At 48.7% G+C, this 19,940-nt stretch overlaps 3 protein-coding genes across 3 annotated transcripts; 2 read left to right on the forward strand and 1 right to left on the reverse strand.

The window, feature by feature from the left end:
- Positions 1-4,453: 4,453 nt before the first annotated feature.
- PtA15_15A404 (uncharacterized protein) lies at positions 4,454-5,758 on the forward strand (the record flags this gene model as incomplete). Its single annotated transcript, XM_053163607.1, has 7 exons — positions 4,454-4,524; positions 4,647-4,886; positions 5,000-5,124; positions 5,222-5,257; positions 5,322-5,477; positions 5,550-5,662; positions 5,741-5,758. The coding sequence occupies 7 exons, from the start codon at positions 4,454-4,456 to the stop codon at positions 5,756-5,758; spliced, it is 759 nt and encodes a 252-aa protein (XP_053027565.1).
- A 1,181-nt stretch (positions 5,759-6,939) lies between these two features.
- Positions 6,940-12,228, forward strand: PtA15_15A405 (uncharacterized protein; the record flags this gene model as incomplete). Its single annotated transcript, XM_053163608.1, has 5 exons — positions 6,940-7,389; positions 7,512-7,646; positions 7,709-8,581; positions 8,651-9,886; positions 9,970-12,228. The coding sequence occupies 5 exons, from the start codon at positions 6,940-6,942 to the stop codon at positions 12,226-12,228; spliced, it is 4,953 nt and encodes a 1,650-aa protein (XP_053027566.1).
- Positions 12,229-13,306: 1,078 nt separating this feature from the next.
- PtA15_15A406 (uncharacterized protein) lies at positions 13,307-18,245 on the reverse strand (the record flags this gene model as incomplete). Its single annotated transcript, XM_053163609.1, has 7 exons — positions 13,307-13,611; positions 14,067-14,462; positions 14,545-14,610; positions 14,676-14,725; positions 14,800-15,112; positions 17,688-17,695; positions 18,211-18,245. The coding sequence occupies 7 exons, from the start codon at positions 18,243-18,245 to the stop codon at positions 13,307-13,309; spliced, it is 1,173 nt and encodes a 390-aa protein (XP_053027567.1).
- Between the last annotated feature and the right edge of the window lie 1,695 nt (positions 18,246-19,940).

The raw sequence follows: 19,940 nt of genomic DNA on the forward strand, positions 1-19,940 counted from the left end.
ACCTTCAAGAGCTCTTCTCTTTCCCCTTGCCGGCAAAGAGTCAAAATCCCAAGACCATGCTCAGCAAAGAGGGACTTGGTGGCCAATGGCACTGCGACACGGTGCGCTATTAGCGCTCTTCTCAGTAAAAATTCACTTAAAGCTCAGCAAAAAGCTACTTCAGCGGCCCAAAATTTAGCAGCGCAGTGCTCTATCCACGCTATTTCAGAAAAAAGCCGCTAAAAGCGGTAAAAAGCGGCTCCAGCGCTATACTGCTTTCGCCGCGCTATTTTGTAGCAAAAGCGGGAAAAGGCCAGATTTGGCGTAGCAATCTTTTCGCTGCGCTTGCGCTGAAAATAGCGGTCCCCCGCTACCGCTATCGCTAATCAGCCCTGGAAATAGCGGGTAGATGCTACGCAACGGTATTTTACCGCTTTTCGTAGCGTAGCGCAGCACTTGTGGTATTGCTCCAATGGATGAGACTCGAGTGTGATTTACTTGAAATGCAGATCTTCTGATTGTTTGATGTTTGATCTGTGATTTATTTGATAATTTGACTTGGGGCAAGGCACGTGGTTTGTGATCTGATTTGATACATACAACTGCAGGTGGGACCTAGAAGAAATGGGGAATAAAAAAAGATCTGGTCAGTCCTTGATGTTAGTTTTGAATAAGTTCACTCATCTCACATGGTATGAGCAAGTGTGGTGGGTGTTGGTAATTAAAAATCATTAATTACGTTGACAAGTACTTTTTCCGCGCAGCATTTCCCCCTGGAGGTTTGCGGGATGAGGAGTTGGTGATGTAACTAATGACTTTTAATGGAAGGAACATAGTGAGAAGACAACTATTATAGCAAAGCCAGTTACAGCAGTTCCAGTCAATAGGGAGTTTCACAATAAGGATTCTTGCTTCCCACGGGGCCAAAATGTTTTACTCGTGGGAAGCACCCTGAGCAGTGTTTAGCAATACTTGCGCAAGCGCGCGAACTCTTTCCTGGTGTGAGAATAAAGGCTGGTATGTTGGTAGAAATGTCCGCTAACCGCCCTCTTCAAGAATATATGTGTCCGGGCTCAGGGTGTAAACGGGTTGGGTTTGGGTAAAAAAACAGCGCCTGAACCTGACCCAACATTTAGCGCGGGTCAGGTTGGGTCGGGGAAGATTTTAGAATATGCTGCCCAAACCCAACCTGATGTCATACTATTTCGGGTTGGTTTGGGTCTTGGGTCCATCTGACCTCATAGGCGCCAAAAGCCCCCAACTTGACTGTTGGAGGCGTCATAGCCGGGTTGCAGGCTGACCCAATTAGGAAATAGGCTGCCTGAACCCAACACAACAATTTTACAAGTTGGGTTGGGTCAGGTTCAGGTCATGTCATTTTCTTCAAGAATGTGCCCGAACCCAACCCAAAACCCAACAGGTCTCAGGTTGGTTTTGGGTCGGCCCGACCGATTTAAACCCTGAGTCCAGGCTGTGTGATTATTGGTGTCTCGGATCCGCACCACTACTATCTGCTAGCCTTCAGCGCTCCTCTCTGAGCCTGATCTATAGTGTAATAATCCGCAAGTGAATAAAGCTCTGCACTCCGCAAGTGACATCGTAAGTAAAGATAAAGTCACGTAAAACTCTCCTAATACTCTAGTACGTCCGTGAGTGTAAGTACAATAATGAGTAATACATAAGATAATATGATAATAGGATAAAGAAAAGAGAAGAGAAACCGTGAACCTCCACGCGCATCACCATTCCCACCCAATCCTGCAGATTCAACACTTTCCCGCACTAGTCCTTCAGCTCCGCCCACTTTATGCACGTTATTGTCCCAGAATCCGCTCCTCTCCAACGCTTGACCCCCCACCGTCCTCTGTCTATCCCCCGCCAGTCAGTCTCTCACCACCTCCTCCACCCCAGTTCCACCCACTAGTGGAACCCGCTTCAGCTGCTGTGGCTCACCTGCTGACGCGCCGCTGCTACCAGTCCACGTGTGTAGTCCGCCGCAGTCCAGCCCTGTCTTTCCGCTCCGGTCCAAATACCCAATCCAAAATCCGCAATCCGCAATCCGTGCATTCCATCCGCGTGTGACTTTCCGTAAGCTTTCTTAGCGCGCTTTCTGACATCATCCTCAGTGCTTATGTCACCTGTGTAAAGCTCAAAAGTGTTCCTCAGCCTGCAATTTGTAACGACATTTTATGCACACACATGAGGGAAAAATTAGCAAAGTGAAAACAATGAACACCTTCATGAGAATGTGAATAATATGAATTGAAACCCAAGAAATCCTCCAAATCAACAAACAGGTCAGATTGAGTTATGATTTAATTGTGGCCATTGTGTCTTAGTGGTTTCAACTGTGTTCTGATTGAGTTCCAGTTGATTTCTGCATGACTGAATCCAGGATCAGTTTCAGAACAGTTGTGGATGAGTTCAAGCGTTGTTCATTATTTATTACACTACTTTCCCCAAAAGCATCCAGCACAGTTCTGGAAAAAGGGTATGGTATGGCACTCTCTGGAGAGTACGTCAAAATTGCCCCTGGTGAAGGTGGCCAAAAAGAGACAACAATGTTGACCTTGATGACATTGAGGCGTACTTCCATAATTCAAAGTTAGCTGATGGCCAGGTATCAATTTTTTCATCTTGTCTTCCTTCCCATTTGAAAGCTCCTCTTCCTAAGATATCCCCATGCTAAGATTTCCTTGTTTGCTTCAAAAAGGAATTAGGCCCTCTGCTGCTATACAAATGTCAATAGTGTGCAAACAGCTACAAACAGATACCAGAACACGCGCTAACCTATACAATCTTTGAGACGGATATAAAACCCAAGACCATGTCAGTCATAAGCAGATGCAATCAAAAATGAGGCAAAGATACCATTAAAACCAAAAGAGATTGAGACAAAACTAAATGAGAAAGAAAAAGATCCCATTAAGATGATGCTTGAGTCTGGAAGCTGCAACACAAAGGTCTTCAACCATTTGATGCTCTTTTGGCTAGTTAAACACTTTCTTCCCTGGAATTGCTTTGAGGACTTCACACTTGGTGTCACTTTAAACTACCATCAAAAAGGTAGTGGTCTCTTCTCTTGCAAGTGGGTTGCAAAGAAAGCCCACAAGTGTTATTTGAATTTGAAGAATAAGGTCATTGACCAACTCAAGGTGCCAGCACAATCTTTTTGTTTCTAAATTGTATTATTTACAATTTCATCTTGCTTTCTCCTCAATAAGCAGAAACTGATTGAAGCTTTTGAATTAATTAGAACTTGGATTAAAAGATAACACTTATACACAATGTCTGGACTACTAAGGGAAACCACCAGCCTTTTGGTTATTGTCAATTCCCACTAGAAAGCCCTCATTGTATGTGTGCAGCCCAGGCTTGCTATCTCATAATTTCTGGGAACCCCTTGCTGATTATTCCACATCTGTTGCAGTTGAACTTCTTTGGAGAAGACATCTCTTGTCCTCCAGTCATGGTGGGGCCAGATTTGATGGTGTTCAAAATTGCATAGGTTTTCCTTTACATAACAGCATAAACTGAGAATTTGGCTGGGAGATGTCATCACAAGTTTATGCACGTTGACATGTTCCCAGCCAAAATGTGTTTTATACTCTTATGTAAGGCCCTGTTTGGCAGCGTCATATTACGCAGCGTAATAATAGGAAACATGCTACATTACATATGGTAAAACATGTCTTCTTAGGATAATCTTTTGAAAGTAAACCCTCATAAGGCTTGGCAGTTTACTTCCAAAAGATCAGGCGGAAAAGTAATGTCTTGCACAATGTAGGGGGACATGGCAAGATTATTTGTTGCATAATAATCACGCTGCCAAACAGGGCCTAAACAATTGCATATGTAATTTTAAACACCATATTTCTAGGTGATACAGGTTCTGGTCTTAGCAGCACTAAATCTGTTTCTGGATCCCTAACAGGAATTCCTCAAGTTTTAAATAGGCCTTTTGAATTTGCAAGGCATGCTACATAGCAAATTAATGTGATGGCCCAAGACATCATCAGTTCTCTCCCAAACTGGACGTTGTTGTCAAGCAAGTTGCCGTTTTTTTTTTTCTCCGAGCAACCAGGCTGTATAATCTCGTCAGGAGAGAGGCTAAGACATGTTTACTTGACGAAGGTGCCCTGCATCCACACTTGGGTATGTGGTTTTCCGCCAAAAAGCTGATAATTTCTCCGGCAAGGATGGAGAATTGAAATGGCATGCTCAAGAGTCAAAAGTGACTTGCCTTATACAGCTGTTACGGTATCCGTGTGGAAAGGTTTGGAATCTTCCTGGATATTCATATCCTGATATCAGGACTGCGGCGTGGTTTGGTTGCGCAGATATCGATCATAAGGGCAAGAAACTCACCGAGAACCACAACCCTGGTCTGAAGTCGCTCAAGAAGTAAACCCAACAACCAGAACCACCAAAGCGAACCGAACCGAACTTTTCAAATAGAACATATACCAGCAACATGTCTCCTCCAGAAATCCTTTGGGCTCAACGAAGCAGCAGTGATGACGCTACTCGAAACATTATCTATCTGTGAGTCATCCTCAACCCTACCGGCTCTGAATTCAAGTCCCAGTTCGTTAGCTGGATATCTGTATCCATATGTCATGCATGCTGTTAACGCTCGATTTCTGTTTTATATCTGCCCACGAAAGTACTATCAACGCCCCCGATCTCCAGTCTGGTTACAGTCTTACGTTCCCAACCTCCTCGTCGCTTTCCTTCAAGGGAACTTCTGGAGGCCCGAAAGCCGCCAACCCAAAGTCGTTCGAAATTGACTCCCTCCAGCTCTTTGGAGAGATTGACTTGGAGGCCGACAGGAGAGAAAGACTCACCGGGAAAAGTCTGCAAGTCGTACTCACCAAGAAGGATTTGAAGGAAGAATACTGGCCTCGGTTCGTCGTCATCTTCTCCTCAGCCAAGCTAATCCCCCCATCTTTCCATTAAACACAGATGACATGTGGTACTGAAATTACCGAGGCTTCGATCTTATTCCGTCCTGATCCAGGTTAACAAAAGACAAGCGAGTCAACTTCGTCAAGACAGATTTCGCTCTTTGGGTTGATGAGGATGAACAAGATGGAGCTGCTGTCGACGAAGGCTTTGCCTCAACCGGAGCCCCCCCTGGTGCAGGTAAGAGGCCTCATGGGCACAGCCACAACACATCAATACTTCACTCCAACACCAAGCGATCAGAATACTGAAATGAGATGATTTATCTAAAATTCAGGAATGGATATGGAAGCCATGATGGCACAAATGGGCGGTATGTCTCAACGGGGTCAGATTCTGTTTGACCCGATCTGTAAGCTGACTCGTATGCGAATCAGGTATGGGTGGTCTGGGCGGTATGGGTGGCATGCCCGGCATGGGTGGTATGGGCGGCATGCCTGGCATGGGTGGTATGGGCGGTATGCCGGGCATGCCCGGCATGGGTGGAATGCCAACGCCAGGTGGAACGCGAGGATCAGGCGGCGACGGCGGCGGTACGTATATGTGCTGCTATTCGGTTAATACCCTCTCAAAACTTACATGATTCTCACTGGCTGCTGTCGCAGGTATGGATCTTGAGAAACTCATGGCCCAAATGAAAGCTGAACGTGGCGACGGGGCGGATGATGACAGCAAGAGCGACGATTCGACCAGCAGCGACGAGATGCCTACTCTAGATGTCAGTGAACTTTCAACTACTGACTTTTTCCTTGAAATGGATGTCTTTACTTACTTAGCCCGTCGGACGCTTTTCTAGGAACCTACTCCAAAATAAGCCTCGGCCTCATTTGCCATGTAAAAAAATCAAGAGGCGGGGAGGGGGGCACGGCGGAACTCTTTTGATAGGATTGAAGTGGCTCTGTTTGCACAACGTCCTACCGACCCCACCTTTCAAGCCCTCCAAAGCATGCTCTTGTGCCACGTAAGAGCCAGGCCGATCCAGGGAAAATCTCCTTTCTCTTCCTCTGCTGTTTCTTTTGCATTCACCCATAAACCCAATATCCTTGAAATCAAAACTAGAAAATTCACCAACCGCCTTACCTTGCACTGGCGTATCGTACCGCCAAAGCGAAGCCCCACCGCTCGAATTGGTTGAGAGGTATGATTGCTACATGCATTTTTCTACGTTCTGCATCACTTTTCTTCTCTCCTTCCTTAGCTAGGCCGAGCTGTACATACCGGGGCAGGATGGATGTTTTGGGCACACGCGCACTGCTAAAGTAACGCCACTCGGTGCACGCGGCATGCAAACCCAACTACATATTCGCACCTCCACATCGCCGTGCCGAGCTCCCCTGGGGATCTGCAGCTGGCTGCAGAATTAACGGAACAAAGATGCCAATGAACAAGAATCAGGACGGGGTCGATAAAGAGTCTTAAAAGGTCGTGAGAATGTGAGGGATGGATGTATTGACGACCTTTTTGCAAGGCAGAGCCCTCTGGGTGGCTGTCGTTGTATTACATGTGATGATCACCCGGCGGCGGGTTCTGGAGCGAGGCGGGACAGTCTCCGCTGGAAACTGGGATCGATGTGTGGATGTCCCCTTGGCAGATGAGTGTAGATACATCTGAGCTTGACAGTGAAATCTGCTTCTCCACACCAACCGGCGAAGGCTCGGCCGGTGGTGATCGCAGCCAGGAAGGCTCTTGCAGCTGGATCAAGCACTGCTCCTGATCGCATGCATGGCACTGGCAGCGACAGCCTTGCCGTTTTTCGGCCCTCCCGCCTTCTGGCCGGTGTGCTTGTTCGAGCAGTCGGTCGATGGCGAGCTGTGGGGTGTGCTGTGGGCACAGCAGGCGATTCTGCCAAGAGTGTGCTGGCCGCCCTTGTCTGAGACTGCAGGCCATTTTATTTTTTTCTGATTTCTTAAGCGAAGTGCCTCCCGCACGACCACTGCTGCCCACTCCCCCATCACCCACATCCCCCACCCCTTCTGCACACACACGACTCCATCGATGGCCCACCAGCTCTGTGATGTCCAGACAGTCTCGATCCTGGGCAAACCTGCGATCAGGCTCGGCTACCACCTAGCCCCGTACATCGCCCACACCGTCCTCACCGAGCTGCGCTCGTCGACCTATGTCCTCATCACCGACAGCAACGTCTCCCCGCGCCATCTGCCCGCACTCAAGGCCGCCTTCGACAGCCAACTCCCCGCGGCTGCCCGGCTGCTCACCTACATCCTCCCCCCCGGCGAGCAGAGCAAATGCCGCGAGATGAAGGCCGTCCTCGAGGACTGGCTGCTCGACCACCGCTGTACCCGGGATACCGTCGTGCTCGCTTTGGGCGGCGGGGTGATCGGCGATCTGATCGGCTTCGTCAGTGCTACCTTCATGCGCGGAATCAGGTTCTGCCAGATCCCTACCACCCTTCTGGCCATGGTCGATTCCTCCGTGGGGGGCAAGGTCAGTCCCGGTCCCCATTTTTCTTCTGTTTTTTTCTTTTTTTTTTCTTTTTTTCATCACTTAATATAATAACTTCACTAAATTAGTTCTGATCGGCTACCCCTCTTCTTTCGTCACTACAGACGGCAATCGATACTCCCCTAGGCAAAAATTTGGTCGGCGCATTCTGGCAGCCATCCTTCATCTTCATCGATGCGGCCTATCTGGAAACCCTGCCCGAACGAGAGTTCGTCAATGGAATGGCGGAAATGATCAAAGTAAGCAGAACACTCAGCCTCACTTCCATCGTGGGGGAGATCCTGATCATGATTTAATACAGACCGCCGCAATCTGGGATGAATCCCAATTCGAAAAATTGGAAGCTAACGTCGAGTCAATTCGATCGGCCGTCCTATCCCCACCTCCTCGCGATCCGCTCAACCCATCCCCTGGGCGAGATCTTGCCAGTCGCTCTCAAGCACAACAGTTACTCCTCGAAGTCATCGCCGATTCCGTCGGTGTGAAATCAGAAGTGGTCACCAAAGACGAAAAGGAGACCGGGCTCCGAAATCTCGTCAACTTCGGCCACACCATCGGCCATGCCATCGAAGCCGTCCTAACTCCTGCGATTCTCCATGGCGAATGTGTTTCGATCGGCATGATCCTCGAGGCCGAGGTCGCCCGTGCCCGGGGCTGTTTATCATCAAGCGCGATCGCCCGGCTGAGCAAATGTCTGAAGGCCCACGGCTTGCCCGTCTCCCTGAGCGACCCCAAGATCCTCAGCTCACCCAACGCCCCTAACCTCAACCTCGACCGGCTCTTGGATCTCATGAGCGTGGACAAGAAGAACGAGGGCAAGGTGAAGAAGGTCGTACTGCTGTCGAGGATAGGCAAAACGTTCGAAGAACGGGCTACTGGAGTCGAAGACAGCCTCATCAGACGAGTCTTGGCCCCAGCCGTCCGCGTCCATCCTGGACCTCCCCTGGCCAACATCAAACAAGTCACTCTCCGAACGCCAGGGAGCAAGTCGATCTCCAATCGCGCCTTGATCCTTGCTGCTCTCGGAAATGGAACCTGTCGTCTCAAAAACCTCTTACACTCTGATGATACTCAAGTGATGATCGATGCCCTCGAGGAAATGAAAGGCGCTAGTTTCTCATGGGAAGATAACGGTGCCACACTGGTCGTTTCTGGCGGAGCTGGAAAGCTCTCGGTAAGTTGATCTCCTCCAATCCGATCTAAATTCTTTACACATGACTGATTGCCTTCCGACCCTCTTTAGTCCCCCGCTAATGGCAAGCACGTGTACCTCGGCAATGCGGGTACTGCTGCCCGATTCTTAACGACCGTCTGCTCCCTCGTCAGATCTCATGCTTCGACTCAAAGCTCTACAGTGATCACAGGAAATGCACGGATGCAAGAACGTCCGATCGGGCCTCTTGTAGACGCCCTACGAACTAATGGGGTTCCCATCGAATACCTCCGTAACGAAGGCTGTCTGCCTCTACGGATAAGCCCCGAGGATGGCTTCCCCGGCGGCGTGATCGAATTGGCGGCCTCCGTCTCATCCCAATACGTTTCTTCGGTCTTGCTCTCAGCCCCATTCGCCCAAGCTCCCGTGACACTCTCTTTAGTCGGAGGTACTGTGATCTCACAGCCATACATCGATATTACGATTTCCATGATGTCTACTTTTGGAATACACGTCGAGCGTGTCAAAGATCCAGCGACCGGTCTTCCATCAAACACCTATCGAATACCTAACGGCGTTTACAAAAACCCCTCGGTTTACGAGATCGAGAGCGATGCAAGTAGTGCAACATATCCGCTAGCAATGGCCGCCTTGAATGGCCTTAGCTTAACGTTGGAAACAATCGGCTCAGGCTCCCTCCAGGGCGACGCTCAATTTGCTAAAAAAGTGCTAGAACCGATGGGATGTCAGGTGATTCAGACCGAGAGGGAGACCAAAATCATCGGACCAAGCGCCGTCTCCGACTTGCGACAACTGGGGGAGATTGACATGGAGGAGATGACGGATGCTTTCTTGACTGCTTGTGTTGTGCTTGGTGTTGCCGTCCAGCCCTCGAAGAAAGAAGGGAAAAAGTCGACAAGGATCGTCGGAATCGCCAACCAGCGGGTCAAGGAATGCAACCGGATCGCAGCCATGGTGGCCGAGCTAGGCAAGATGGGTATCCACGCTGAAGAGCTCGATGATGGGATCGAGGTTTTTGGTACATCGGTGGATGCGCTGGCCAAAGCTGGCAACGATGAAGTCCGAATACACTGTTATGATGACCATCGAATCGCCATGGCTTTCAGCGTCTTGGGAACGGTCCCTGGCGGGAAAGGGCTGGTCTTGAACGAGAAGCGCTGTGTCGAGAAGACTTGGCCCAGCTGGTGGGATGACCTTTCGACCAAATTCGGCATTCAGCTCGATGGCGTCCCTGGTCCTGATAAGCTACCTACTACAGCTCCAGTGGTCGCATGGGAAGCCAAGAAACCAGAAACCCCTTCCATTGTCAGTAGATTGTTATTGCTTTTTTTAATTAAATCAATCAGTTGACTGACCATCTGTTTGGCAACTATTGTTTTAATCCTTAGCTCTTGTGTGGAATGAGAGGATCGGGCAAATCCTTCTCGGGCCAAGTAGCGGCCAGTACTTTAGGCTGGCCACTCATCGACACGGATCTGTACTTTCAAGAAAAATACGGCTGCACGATTCGCGAGTTTATTCAAAAGAATGATTGGCCACGCTTTCGAGAAGAAGAGTGTGCGGTACTCGAAGAAATCTTGAAGGGATTCCCTTCTCGCCATGTCATCTCACTCGGTGGAGGGATCGTAGAAACTGAGAGAGGGAGAAAGATTTTGATCGATTATGCAAACTCCAAAGGCCCGGTGGTTGAGATCATCAGACCGGTAGAACAAGTGATTGCCTACCTCAACGAAGATGGCAATCGACCTAGCCTGGGAGAATCGATTGAACAGATCTGGGCGCGTCGAGAACCTTGGTATCGACTCTGCTCGAACTCGGAGTACTTCAACCTCGTTCACCCCACTGTTGACCATGCGCTGATCACTGAAGTCCAACAAGCCAAACGGGCCATGCGACAATTTTTCCGGTTCATCACTGGAGTCGACACCAACCATGTCTCACTCAATCCGCCGGTCCCCCGGAACACACATTTCCTTTGCCTCACATTCCCTTCGCTGAGCCCTTGCCGAGAAGAAGACGTAGCCAGCCTCGATCGCTTTGAAGAACTTACCGTTGGATGCGATGCAGTCGAGTTGAGGGTAGACCTGCTATCGACATCCGGGAGAGCGCCAACGAGTCCATCGATTCCGCCCATCGAATTTGTGGTCAAGCAAGTCGCGGCGCTGCGCAGACTAACCACTCTGCCGATCATCTACACGGTTCGAACCTGCTCGCAAGGCGGGATGTTCCCGGACGGCCAACCCGAGGAATGGTGTAAATTGGCTGTAATGGGCTTCAGAACTGGCTGTGAATATGTGGACATCGAGCTGGGACTTTCGCCGGAGCAGAACAAGGCGCTTTGTAGTCAGAAGGGCCATTCGAAGATCATCGCCTCCTACCACGACTTTTCTGGTCGTTTGAAGTGGGACTCCAGCGAGATGGTTCAACGTTACCATCAGCTGAGGGCCTACGGCGACTTGGTCAAGCTAGTCTCTCGGGCAGCCGACGGACTGGACGACAACCTGGCGATGCTCGAGTTTAGGAAGAAACATGCCAGCCTCCAGAAGGACCGGCAGTCACTCATCACGATCAACATGGGAAGATCTGGACAGATGTCGCGAATCCTTTCGCCAGTTCTCAGTCCGACCACTCACCCATTATTGCCAGGTCCCCCAGCTGCACCTGGGCAGCTGTCCTTCCGTCAGATTCAAGCGGCCCAGGGATTGTTGGGACAGATCATCCCCAAACAGTTTTGGCTGTTCGGAGCTCCAATCGGTCAATCACGCTCACCCTTGATCCATGGAACTGGTTTCGATAGCCTGGGTCTTCAAGGTTATCGGTATGAGAAGTGCGAGACGAGCTCGGTGACTGGCAGTACGGTCCTGGAGAAGATCCATGCGAGCGACTTTGGAGGGGCATCCGTGACGATTCCCCTGAAGGTGGAAATCATCAAGCATCTCGACCAGTTAACGCCCGATGCCCAGGCGGTTGGAGCAGTAAACACGATTGTCCCCGTCACCCAACGAGATGGGAAAGTGAAGTTGCTAGGCGCCAACACGGATTGGGAAGCGATCAAGACGAAGATCGAGGCCAATCTCCCGGCCCAGCAAGCCTTAGGACTAATCACTCCGGGCCAACTGGTCAGAGCGGCAGGGGTGGTCATCGGCGCGGGGGGGACAGCCCGTGCGGCGGTGTATGCGCTCCATTCGCTGGGGTACGAGCAGATTTATATCCACAACCGGACGCGCTCGAAAGCGGAAGAGGTGGCCAAGGCGTTCCCTCGTTACTTTGGGATCCGGGTGATCGACAGTCTAGGTTTCCTCTGTTCGGGGGAGGAAGGGGTGTGGCAGCCGTCGGCGATCGTCTCGGCCGTGCCTGCCCATGCCGTCCGCTTATCCAGCGACCCGCCCTCCTCCTCAGACACGCTCGAGATCCCCCATGGCCTCTTCGACAGACCCGGCGGCGGCGTTGTCATCGAGATGAGCTACTCCCTCGGTAACCTCTCGCCCCTCCTCAGAGCCGTCCAGGACAAAGTCGGCTGGAAAGCCGTCGACGGACTCGAGCTTCTCGTCGAACAGGGCGCCAGACAGTTCCTCCTCTGGACTGGTAAACGCCTCTCCATGAACGCCGTCTCCCAGGCCGTCTATCAGGATGCTTCTTCCGATTAGCTTCGCTCCATCTCCTTGCTTCTTCTGTCTCTCTCTCTCTCTCTCTCTCTCTTGATGTTTCTTTTTCTTTTCTTGAAAAATAAAACAGCTCATATAGCAATAGATTTCTTTTATCTTCTTTCATCTGATTCTTGGTTATGCAGTCATTTTTTTCATGTTCGTTTTCTTTAGTCTCGTTACATGCAGCAAACCACTTATTGTTACGAATCCATCCCCATGATTGACCGATAATTTTTGAATATAGCAACATAGAAGAAAAGCAGAGATGATAAGATAACTGATCTCCCAGTGGCATCCCGGTTGACCACTTGACTGTGAGAAGTGTGCTACAATATACATTTGTCAGGTACGGCTCTCTCCATAAATTTTGATCCTGGTAACCTGCATTCAGCCCGGGATGGGGTTGAGCTTTTAAATAGCTACGGCTTTGTTTGATTGGGTTGTCGAGAAAGGAGGTGACAGCCGAGAGACCAGGGCGAGTGTGAGCGCCGTGAGCTGTGGCTCAATGTTTCTGCTGGCCATGTGCCATACGAGATCAAGTTGTATTTATTGACAGAGCGAACGGCTGATTGGCTTCATACATGAATTACTTGCTATTATTTATATTACATGGGTCTAGAAAGTATTTAGGGTATGTGTGTCAGCAGGTTTGTTTTTTCAAGCAGATCATTCGTATCATCGTCACGTACATTATTGAAGATAAAAAGTATACCGAATAAAGTTATTAAGAAGAAATCAGAGAAAAAGATGCTTAATGTTCTATCTAATTTGTTCTAATTCAAAAGAAAAGAAGGGAAGAGATAGTGCAAAAGAACGAAAGAAGAATGACGAATGGGCGGATAGGCAGATCAGATAAGAGAGAGAAAAAGAGTCCTCAGAGAAAAACAAACATAAGACGCCCGTGATCCCCTATCAAGAAAAAAGGTGAGGAGAGAAAGACAGATAAATAGCCAAGATAATTTTTTCTTCGATTAAGAAAGAAATGAGGGGTACTCGATTAAAAAAAAAGGCTACGGCTATCCAAAAGGTTTAGTAAAAGGAAATGCAGAGAGAAGAAAGAGAGAGAGATATAAGAAGGTTAATGCTGAGCAGAATGTTCGCTCAAAGTGCGCATCCGACCGGAGATGTTACTGTGAGACGAATAGCGATGATTGGTGTCATGAGGTGCAGTAAGTTGACCGGAAGGGCCGAAGAGACCGAAAGTATCAGCTTGAGGCTTGGCGCGGGCACTGCCGACGGAGGTAGACCGGTTGAGATCGCCGGAAGGGTTGGCGTAGCGCCCACGACTGGTGCGACGAGCAGTGTCGAGCGAGCGACGACGGTGGACATCAGCGGAGCGCCAGCCGAGGCCGGCATGACCTGGGCCACGAGGACCCTGTGCGTCTTCAAACTCGACCGTCCCAGTGGGCTGATTTCGGAGCCCAATGGTGTCCAGGGACCGGCGGAGACTTTCAACGCGTTGGGGGGTATGGTTCGAGATCTGGGCCATGGCTGGGCCGGCTTCGTGGCCCGATGGATTCAGAGCTCGGGTGGGCTCGACTACCGCCACCCGCTCCGCTGCCGTCGTCTTCATCGCATCCTTCTCCGGGTTCTGGAATCTCTCCCGTTGCCGTTCTTCCCGATGGGCCCGCACCGAATCCTCTGATCCCATCGCAATCATCGCACACACCGGATTCATCAACAGTCCATACACGAATCCGTACACCGCTTTGATCAACGGGGCTGTAAAGTTCCCGTTCCCGAGGTTCTCGTCCACCCAAATAGCTAAATAAAATAAAAAGCCGCAATTAAGGGTGAGTTGCATGATTTTAAGGTCGTGGGGAAGAAAACCGACTTACGGGTGACGATGGCAATAGAAATAGGCCAGATGAGGAAGAAGAATATAAGAGACAAGACGCTTCCTTTCCAAATCGACCAACAGAGACGGGTAGTGAACTGAGAGCGAGAGAGTCTGGAGTCGAAGATATCGTTGACGTCGGAGCCGGAGAAGAAGTGCAAGCCACGCGAGAATCCCTGGCCGTTATGGAACTGACGCCACAGCCGGCCGATTCGCGTCTGGGCCTCGTCTGGGGGCAGCCGCTTCGCGGCCCCCCACGATGTGTCCGGCCATGGGTACTGGAAGGCTGAGATCTTGTTCTTCCTTAGATCCACGTGCACCATCCCGGATGCTATGCAGAACGTCAACACGCCTTGGATGAATATCGTCACCGCCATGTCACCAGCAACCGTGTTATCTGAAGGAAATTGCCAGCATAACATCAGTATAAAGAGACGCGTTGTTTTTTTCTTGATGATTTAATTTGCATCGAAACATACTCTTCAGAATCCATATTCTCACGTTCTTCGCGTTCAAGTACATGGCACAGCCTATCCCAAAATTGGCTGGCAAGAGGAGAGTTTCTGGTGAGCAAAGGTAAGATTAATGACAGAAATGCGTGAGTGCTTACCGGCGCCATCGAGTATAGCGGCCCCAATCATCTGGGGAAGGATGATGTATCTGTGTGATAGAAGAGGACAAATAAGATTAGGGTAAGCCGTGCTGGTTGATGGGGGTGAGAGGGCAAGACTGACAGTTTTTGACCGAGTGAGAGCGGGGGGATAGCCAGAGGATGCAGTCCAGCGGGGCGGCCAGGATATGAGGAGGGGTCGGGGAGGGAGGCGGCAGGGGTCTGCTGGGCCTCGAGGTCGGCAGCAGATCTGGTGGCGAGTGGGAGCCCGGCGGCTGGGGTGTCCATGTCGCGTTCGGTTGAGGAGGGCGTCGTGGGGCCCAGAGTCTGAATCTCATCCGGGTCATCTTCTCGAACGTTATTTGAGCTCAGCGGTCGATCCATCGAAGCTTGCGGGTCACTTGGGTATTCACGGCTGGTGGATGAGGATGCTAGTTCTGGTATTTATTTATGAAATATTTTCATTTGTTGGGGTCTTTGTTTATCTTACTGGGGCTGGATGGGCGGTGGGTATTGTACTGTTGTGCACCACCAGACTCACTCCACCCCATTTAATTGAGACTACGCGCGTTTGGACCGGTGGTCCAAGCACACCCCCCTTAGCTTAGCAACCAGCACAATGGTCTACCGTAACAGTCGTAGCTATGTGAGGTTGTCGATCGGGTCGGGCGTCCAGCGGGTCTCCCGAGCCCGAGCGAGCTTGGGTCCGTCTGATCTTCGGGCCAGCCCAATGGACATTGGCCGCTGCTGCACCTGCCAAAACAGAGCTTGTAAAAATAACTGAAAAGTGCATCCAAGTTTGAACTTAACCCTAGTCCCCCCTGCAAGCATAAAAACCATCAGATGATCAAAAACACCTCTGAATTTGAGAAACCAATGGCACCATTAGCCTCCCTTCTCTGGTTTCCTAAGAGAAAATCATTAATCTGTTTGAAATCACTTATAAAAAATCTGGCTAAGGCCAATCATCTGTCACAGAAATATAATATTGGTTGCAGAGAAACACTACTATCCCACCCATTTCACACCCCTCAGAGCCCCTGAGGAGACACCAAAAAACAGCTTTCTCAAAACACATGTAGAAACTGTAATAAAGCGGCCAAGTGCTATGAACATATTTTTTGAAAAAAATAGGGACACCACCACCACAACCACATGGATACCATCACCACATGGACACCTGTATGGTGGTCACACCAGCAAAAATCCCTCATAAGGATCCCCACCAGCAAATATCCCTCACATTTTACTATAAAAGGAAGATATTTTCCCTCCTCAGTTTTTGGCATGCCACTCAGGCAATCCTGACCAGAACACACATCTCACTCAGAGTTACAAGTCACATCCACAAAAAATCCAGTAGTGTGATCTCAATCAAGTTGCCCATCAACATCTTTCATGCCTCAGAGTATTTCTAAGCAGTCAAGTAGCAAGCATCACCCACTTGTGCTCTTAACAAGTCAAAGTGATCTTAACCAATTTTTCTCTTAACTGAAGGTTAAGGAAGAGGGCAAAGACACTTTGAATAGTTCACATATAACATCAGTTCTCTCAGAAGTCTTGTATCAGTTTATCTCTGCTTTCATACCACAAATATATAAAGCCATATAAAACATATCTTACGTTAAGACTCATTTCCATAATCTGACTCAAGGCTACTGTAAAGCACTCTGACTCCATTTCCCATACAAAATCCACTTTCCGCTGAATTCAAGTTTGATCTAGGTCTGAGAAGAGACTGCTGCAAATAGTTTTCTCTATCATTAGTTTGCCACAACAATAAATAAATTTGTTGTGATAGCTCTTGTGTAGTATCATAGAGGGGCAGGTCTTTCAAACCAACTGTAACAGTTGTAATAGCTCCTTACATCTTTGAAATATTATAACTGGTATTTCCCCCTCGCAGAACTGCCACCCATCCCAAAGGATTTCTCACAGTGCATTTAATGTTCCTGTGGGCTCCCCCAAGCTTCCCCAAGCACAGTCTGCGCGCCGGATGTCTGCAGCTGCGGTGGCAGGAGCCCCCACCTGGGTAAACTGGGGTGGTACCTGGATGGGCACCCGGGTGCCACACCCGGTTAGCCCGAAATAGAGGCACCCATACCCAGACACGGCACTCACAGGCGGGTGCAGCCGTTGCCCGGTACCGGCCGCTGGTGCGCAGCCACATTCTTTAACCAGGGAACTCTGGCAGGGCGGTTGCGCCGGCGGTACACCCGAGTGAGGTCAGTTTTTTACCCCCAAAGCAGGCACATGTTACCACACCTGGTACCTCTGGGCTGGTGCGCTGGCGCACCAGGGGGTACCCTCCAGGCGGTACCAGGTACCACAAGGCCATCTCTAATCCTCACTGTACCAATTCTTGAGTATCAAAAATTCATCTATTATATTCTGTCTTTTGTGTTGCAAAGTTCAAGTTTCAACCCAGACACACTGGGATATGCCACATCTCAACTGTTGGCAGTTTCTAGAGTAAAAATAAACCCCACAAAAACCAGTGTCCAGGTACCCAGATACCCAAGGGTAATACCCGCCATCAGACTGGTCTGAAGTGACAGGTTGTTGAATTTCTGATGTTCTCTCTTACTTATCCCAAAAATCATGTTGTTCAGAATGAATTCCTCTTTGTATAGAATCAATCATTAGCATCAATAGTAAGTTAAATAGTACAACCTTCTCACAACCTGTAGTCTTTGAACCTTGAGTAGTAGAGATTGTGTTAGTCAGTCTGACTTCATTTGTAGACTTGTGATATTATTCATATTCATTTTGGTCTCTTATTCATTTATCTCAAAACCACAAGTCTGTTGCATGTACATAGTCTATTTATATCATAGCATTGTCATGCAAATCAAACATTGGTTCTCTTCCTTCTTTTTTCCACGCACCCAACTGAGCCGCATCCGGTGAGAAAAACCATCCTCACTGCCCTCATTCTCGAGCCATTGAGCTCAATCTTTTTTCATCTCTTCTCTTCGCGGCGACAATCAGCTCGAGTTTCAACACAGGTACCTTTGTACCTGCAGGAAATGCCACAAGACACGGCACAGCTTTAATCTATCCAATGACCAGTCCTCCTGACTTCTACCCAATGAATGACTGGTCATCATGCTGGTGACCGGTGTGTTTATGTCCAGTTGTCCTATTCAATTACTGGTATTTGATGATGCGTCATCCCATCAATGATGGGTCATTCTATCATTGACTGGTCACCCTATTTATGAGCAGTCAATCAATGAATGGTTGATTAATGACCAAATGACCGGTCATCCTATGCAGTTCAGGATCCTGTTATTTTTTTGTGAAGCACCCAAGGGCATTTACTGATGGATAATTTAATGCTGAAATTTTCTGGACATAAATAACTAGGGTTTGTGGGTGTAGATTGAGATCAAAGTTGAAATCTTGAGAAATTTCAGGCAGATGAGTATGTAGTTACAGAAAAATTCTGTCTTGATTTGGGGTCAAAACCGGCATGTGGTTATATGGCACAAAAGACTTGATTTTGGCCCAATAAAATCAAATTACCACTTACAAGATGTCCTGGGTAGTGAGTGCCAGCAGGTACATCCTGTAAAATAATTGGACCTAGATGAGGGATTAAAACTTGGCCAGGTGCAGCTTGCAGTTTAACTAAGCCTCTCCAGTCTCCAAGGAGGCACAAAGCATCTCCAAAGGAGAGGATTACATGTGAAAGTGGAGGTGTGGTCTGACAAGATCAAGATCTTCATGATATTTTGTTGTTTTTTTGACTTGCATATGGTATCCATGTGGTTGTGGTGGTGTCCATGGAGCCTACACAATTATGGAGGTGTACAAAGGTGGAGCCATGCTGTGGTACATGGGTGGAGCCAAACAACAGCAAGGTGTCCACAGGTGGAATCATGCCATGGGCAGAGCCAAACCACGCCACTACATACACTATAAATATTTACTTGAGTCTAATTCTATACTGTGTACTATCAAAATATCTCTACAGTATGTAATTATGCTTATGAACACAATATAATACTAGTAACTTTTGACTGAGTGCAGCTAACCTAGTAGTTCCAGTGAGTGACTAGGGTTTAAATGACCTGTAGAATTCAATTATGCAATAATAAATCTAGAAATATGTCTCCTTCTCAATAGTAAACTGTGACTTTATGTGATTTGATACTTGAAACACATTTTGCACACCACAGCGTATGGATGTCTGCCTGCAAAACCCAGCCTGCCACCCAGAGCAACCCACCACCCACCACCAACCACCACCAGCCTACCTCCACCACACCAGCCAGCCCTGTTTATTCCACCCAAACGCAACTGAACCCAACTCAACTCCTTGCATGGGCCTTCAATGGTTCCCTCTCAACCTAACCTTCAACTGGAGAACAAACCTATTGAAAGCAGCGGCCAAACTGAGTGAGAACCGTAACTCAAAATCAGGAAATGCTTGAGCATCAACAGAAAGATGGGAGGTACCCCTGGTACCCCCATGGGGTACCACCGGTACCCTGTCAGGCGGTGCCAGGTGCGGTACCAGGTCTCTGTTTTTTGGAAAAAACAACCAGGTACCCTGGTGCTGCAAGGGTACCCAGTTCCAATTGGGCCATCTCTAGTGAGGATGATAAGCCTCCCAGATGCAGCTAATTAAAGGTTGTGCGGGAGAAAAGTGGGAAAGAACTGATGGAGCTCAATTGCTGTGTACTAGAATGGTTTTTACAGATTATGTACAGTGGATGCACCATCATTTTTGGCGCAGGGTAAGCACAAGTGAAAACTAGGGTTCAACTTGGATTGCTATCACCTACCCACTAGCTCACCTTGCATCACTGCTCAACAATCAATGGGGCTAATACCACCATCAACTCATGAAGCCACCTTGGAACCCAGTTTATAGACGCTGTGATGACACTACCCACCATCAGATCAAATCTCAGGATCTCACAAATGGCTAGCAAGACAATAATCACTTTGTGAGTATCACAAAGTAAAAAATAAAGGGTCTTGACTAATTGACTCCCAACAATGCAACTTCTGACTCCCAAAAGTTGATGACATCCATAGGACCATATCTGGACATCTGCCCTGGGTCCACCAGAACAAAGATTGACCAGGGGCAATTTTTGGGAGTTGGAATTCAAATGCATGAATATTGTTTGGAAGTCAGAACACCAATTTTACCAAAATTGGCAATAATAAATAAAAAATTATAACTTCTCACTGCGGCACCCAAAGCCCGCCAAAAATTTACAGTGGTGAATTTTATGAGCCGTTGCACAG

This window comes from Puccinia triticina, chromosome 15A (genome assembly GCF_026914185.1).
Source record: "Puccinia triticina chromosome 15A, complete sequence".
In the NCBI taxonomy this organism is placed as follows: domain Eukaryota; kingdom Fungi; phylum Basidiomycota; class Pucciniomycetes; order Pucciniales; family Pucciniaceae; genus Puccinia; species Puccinia triticina.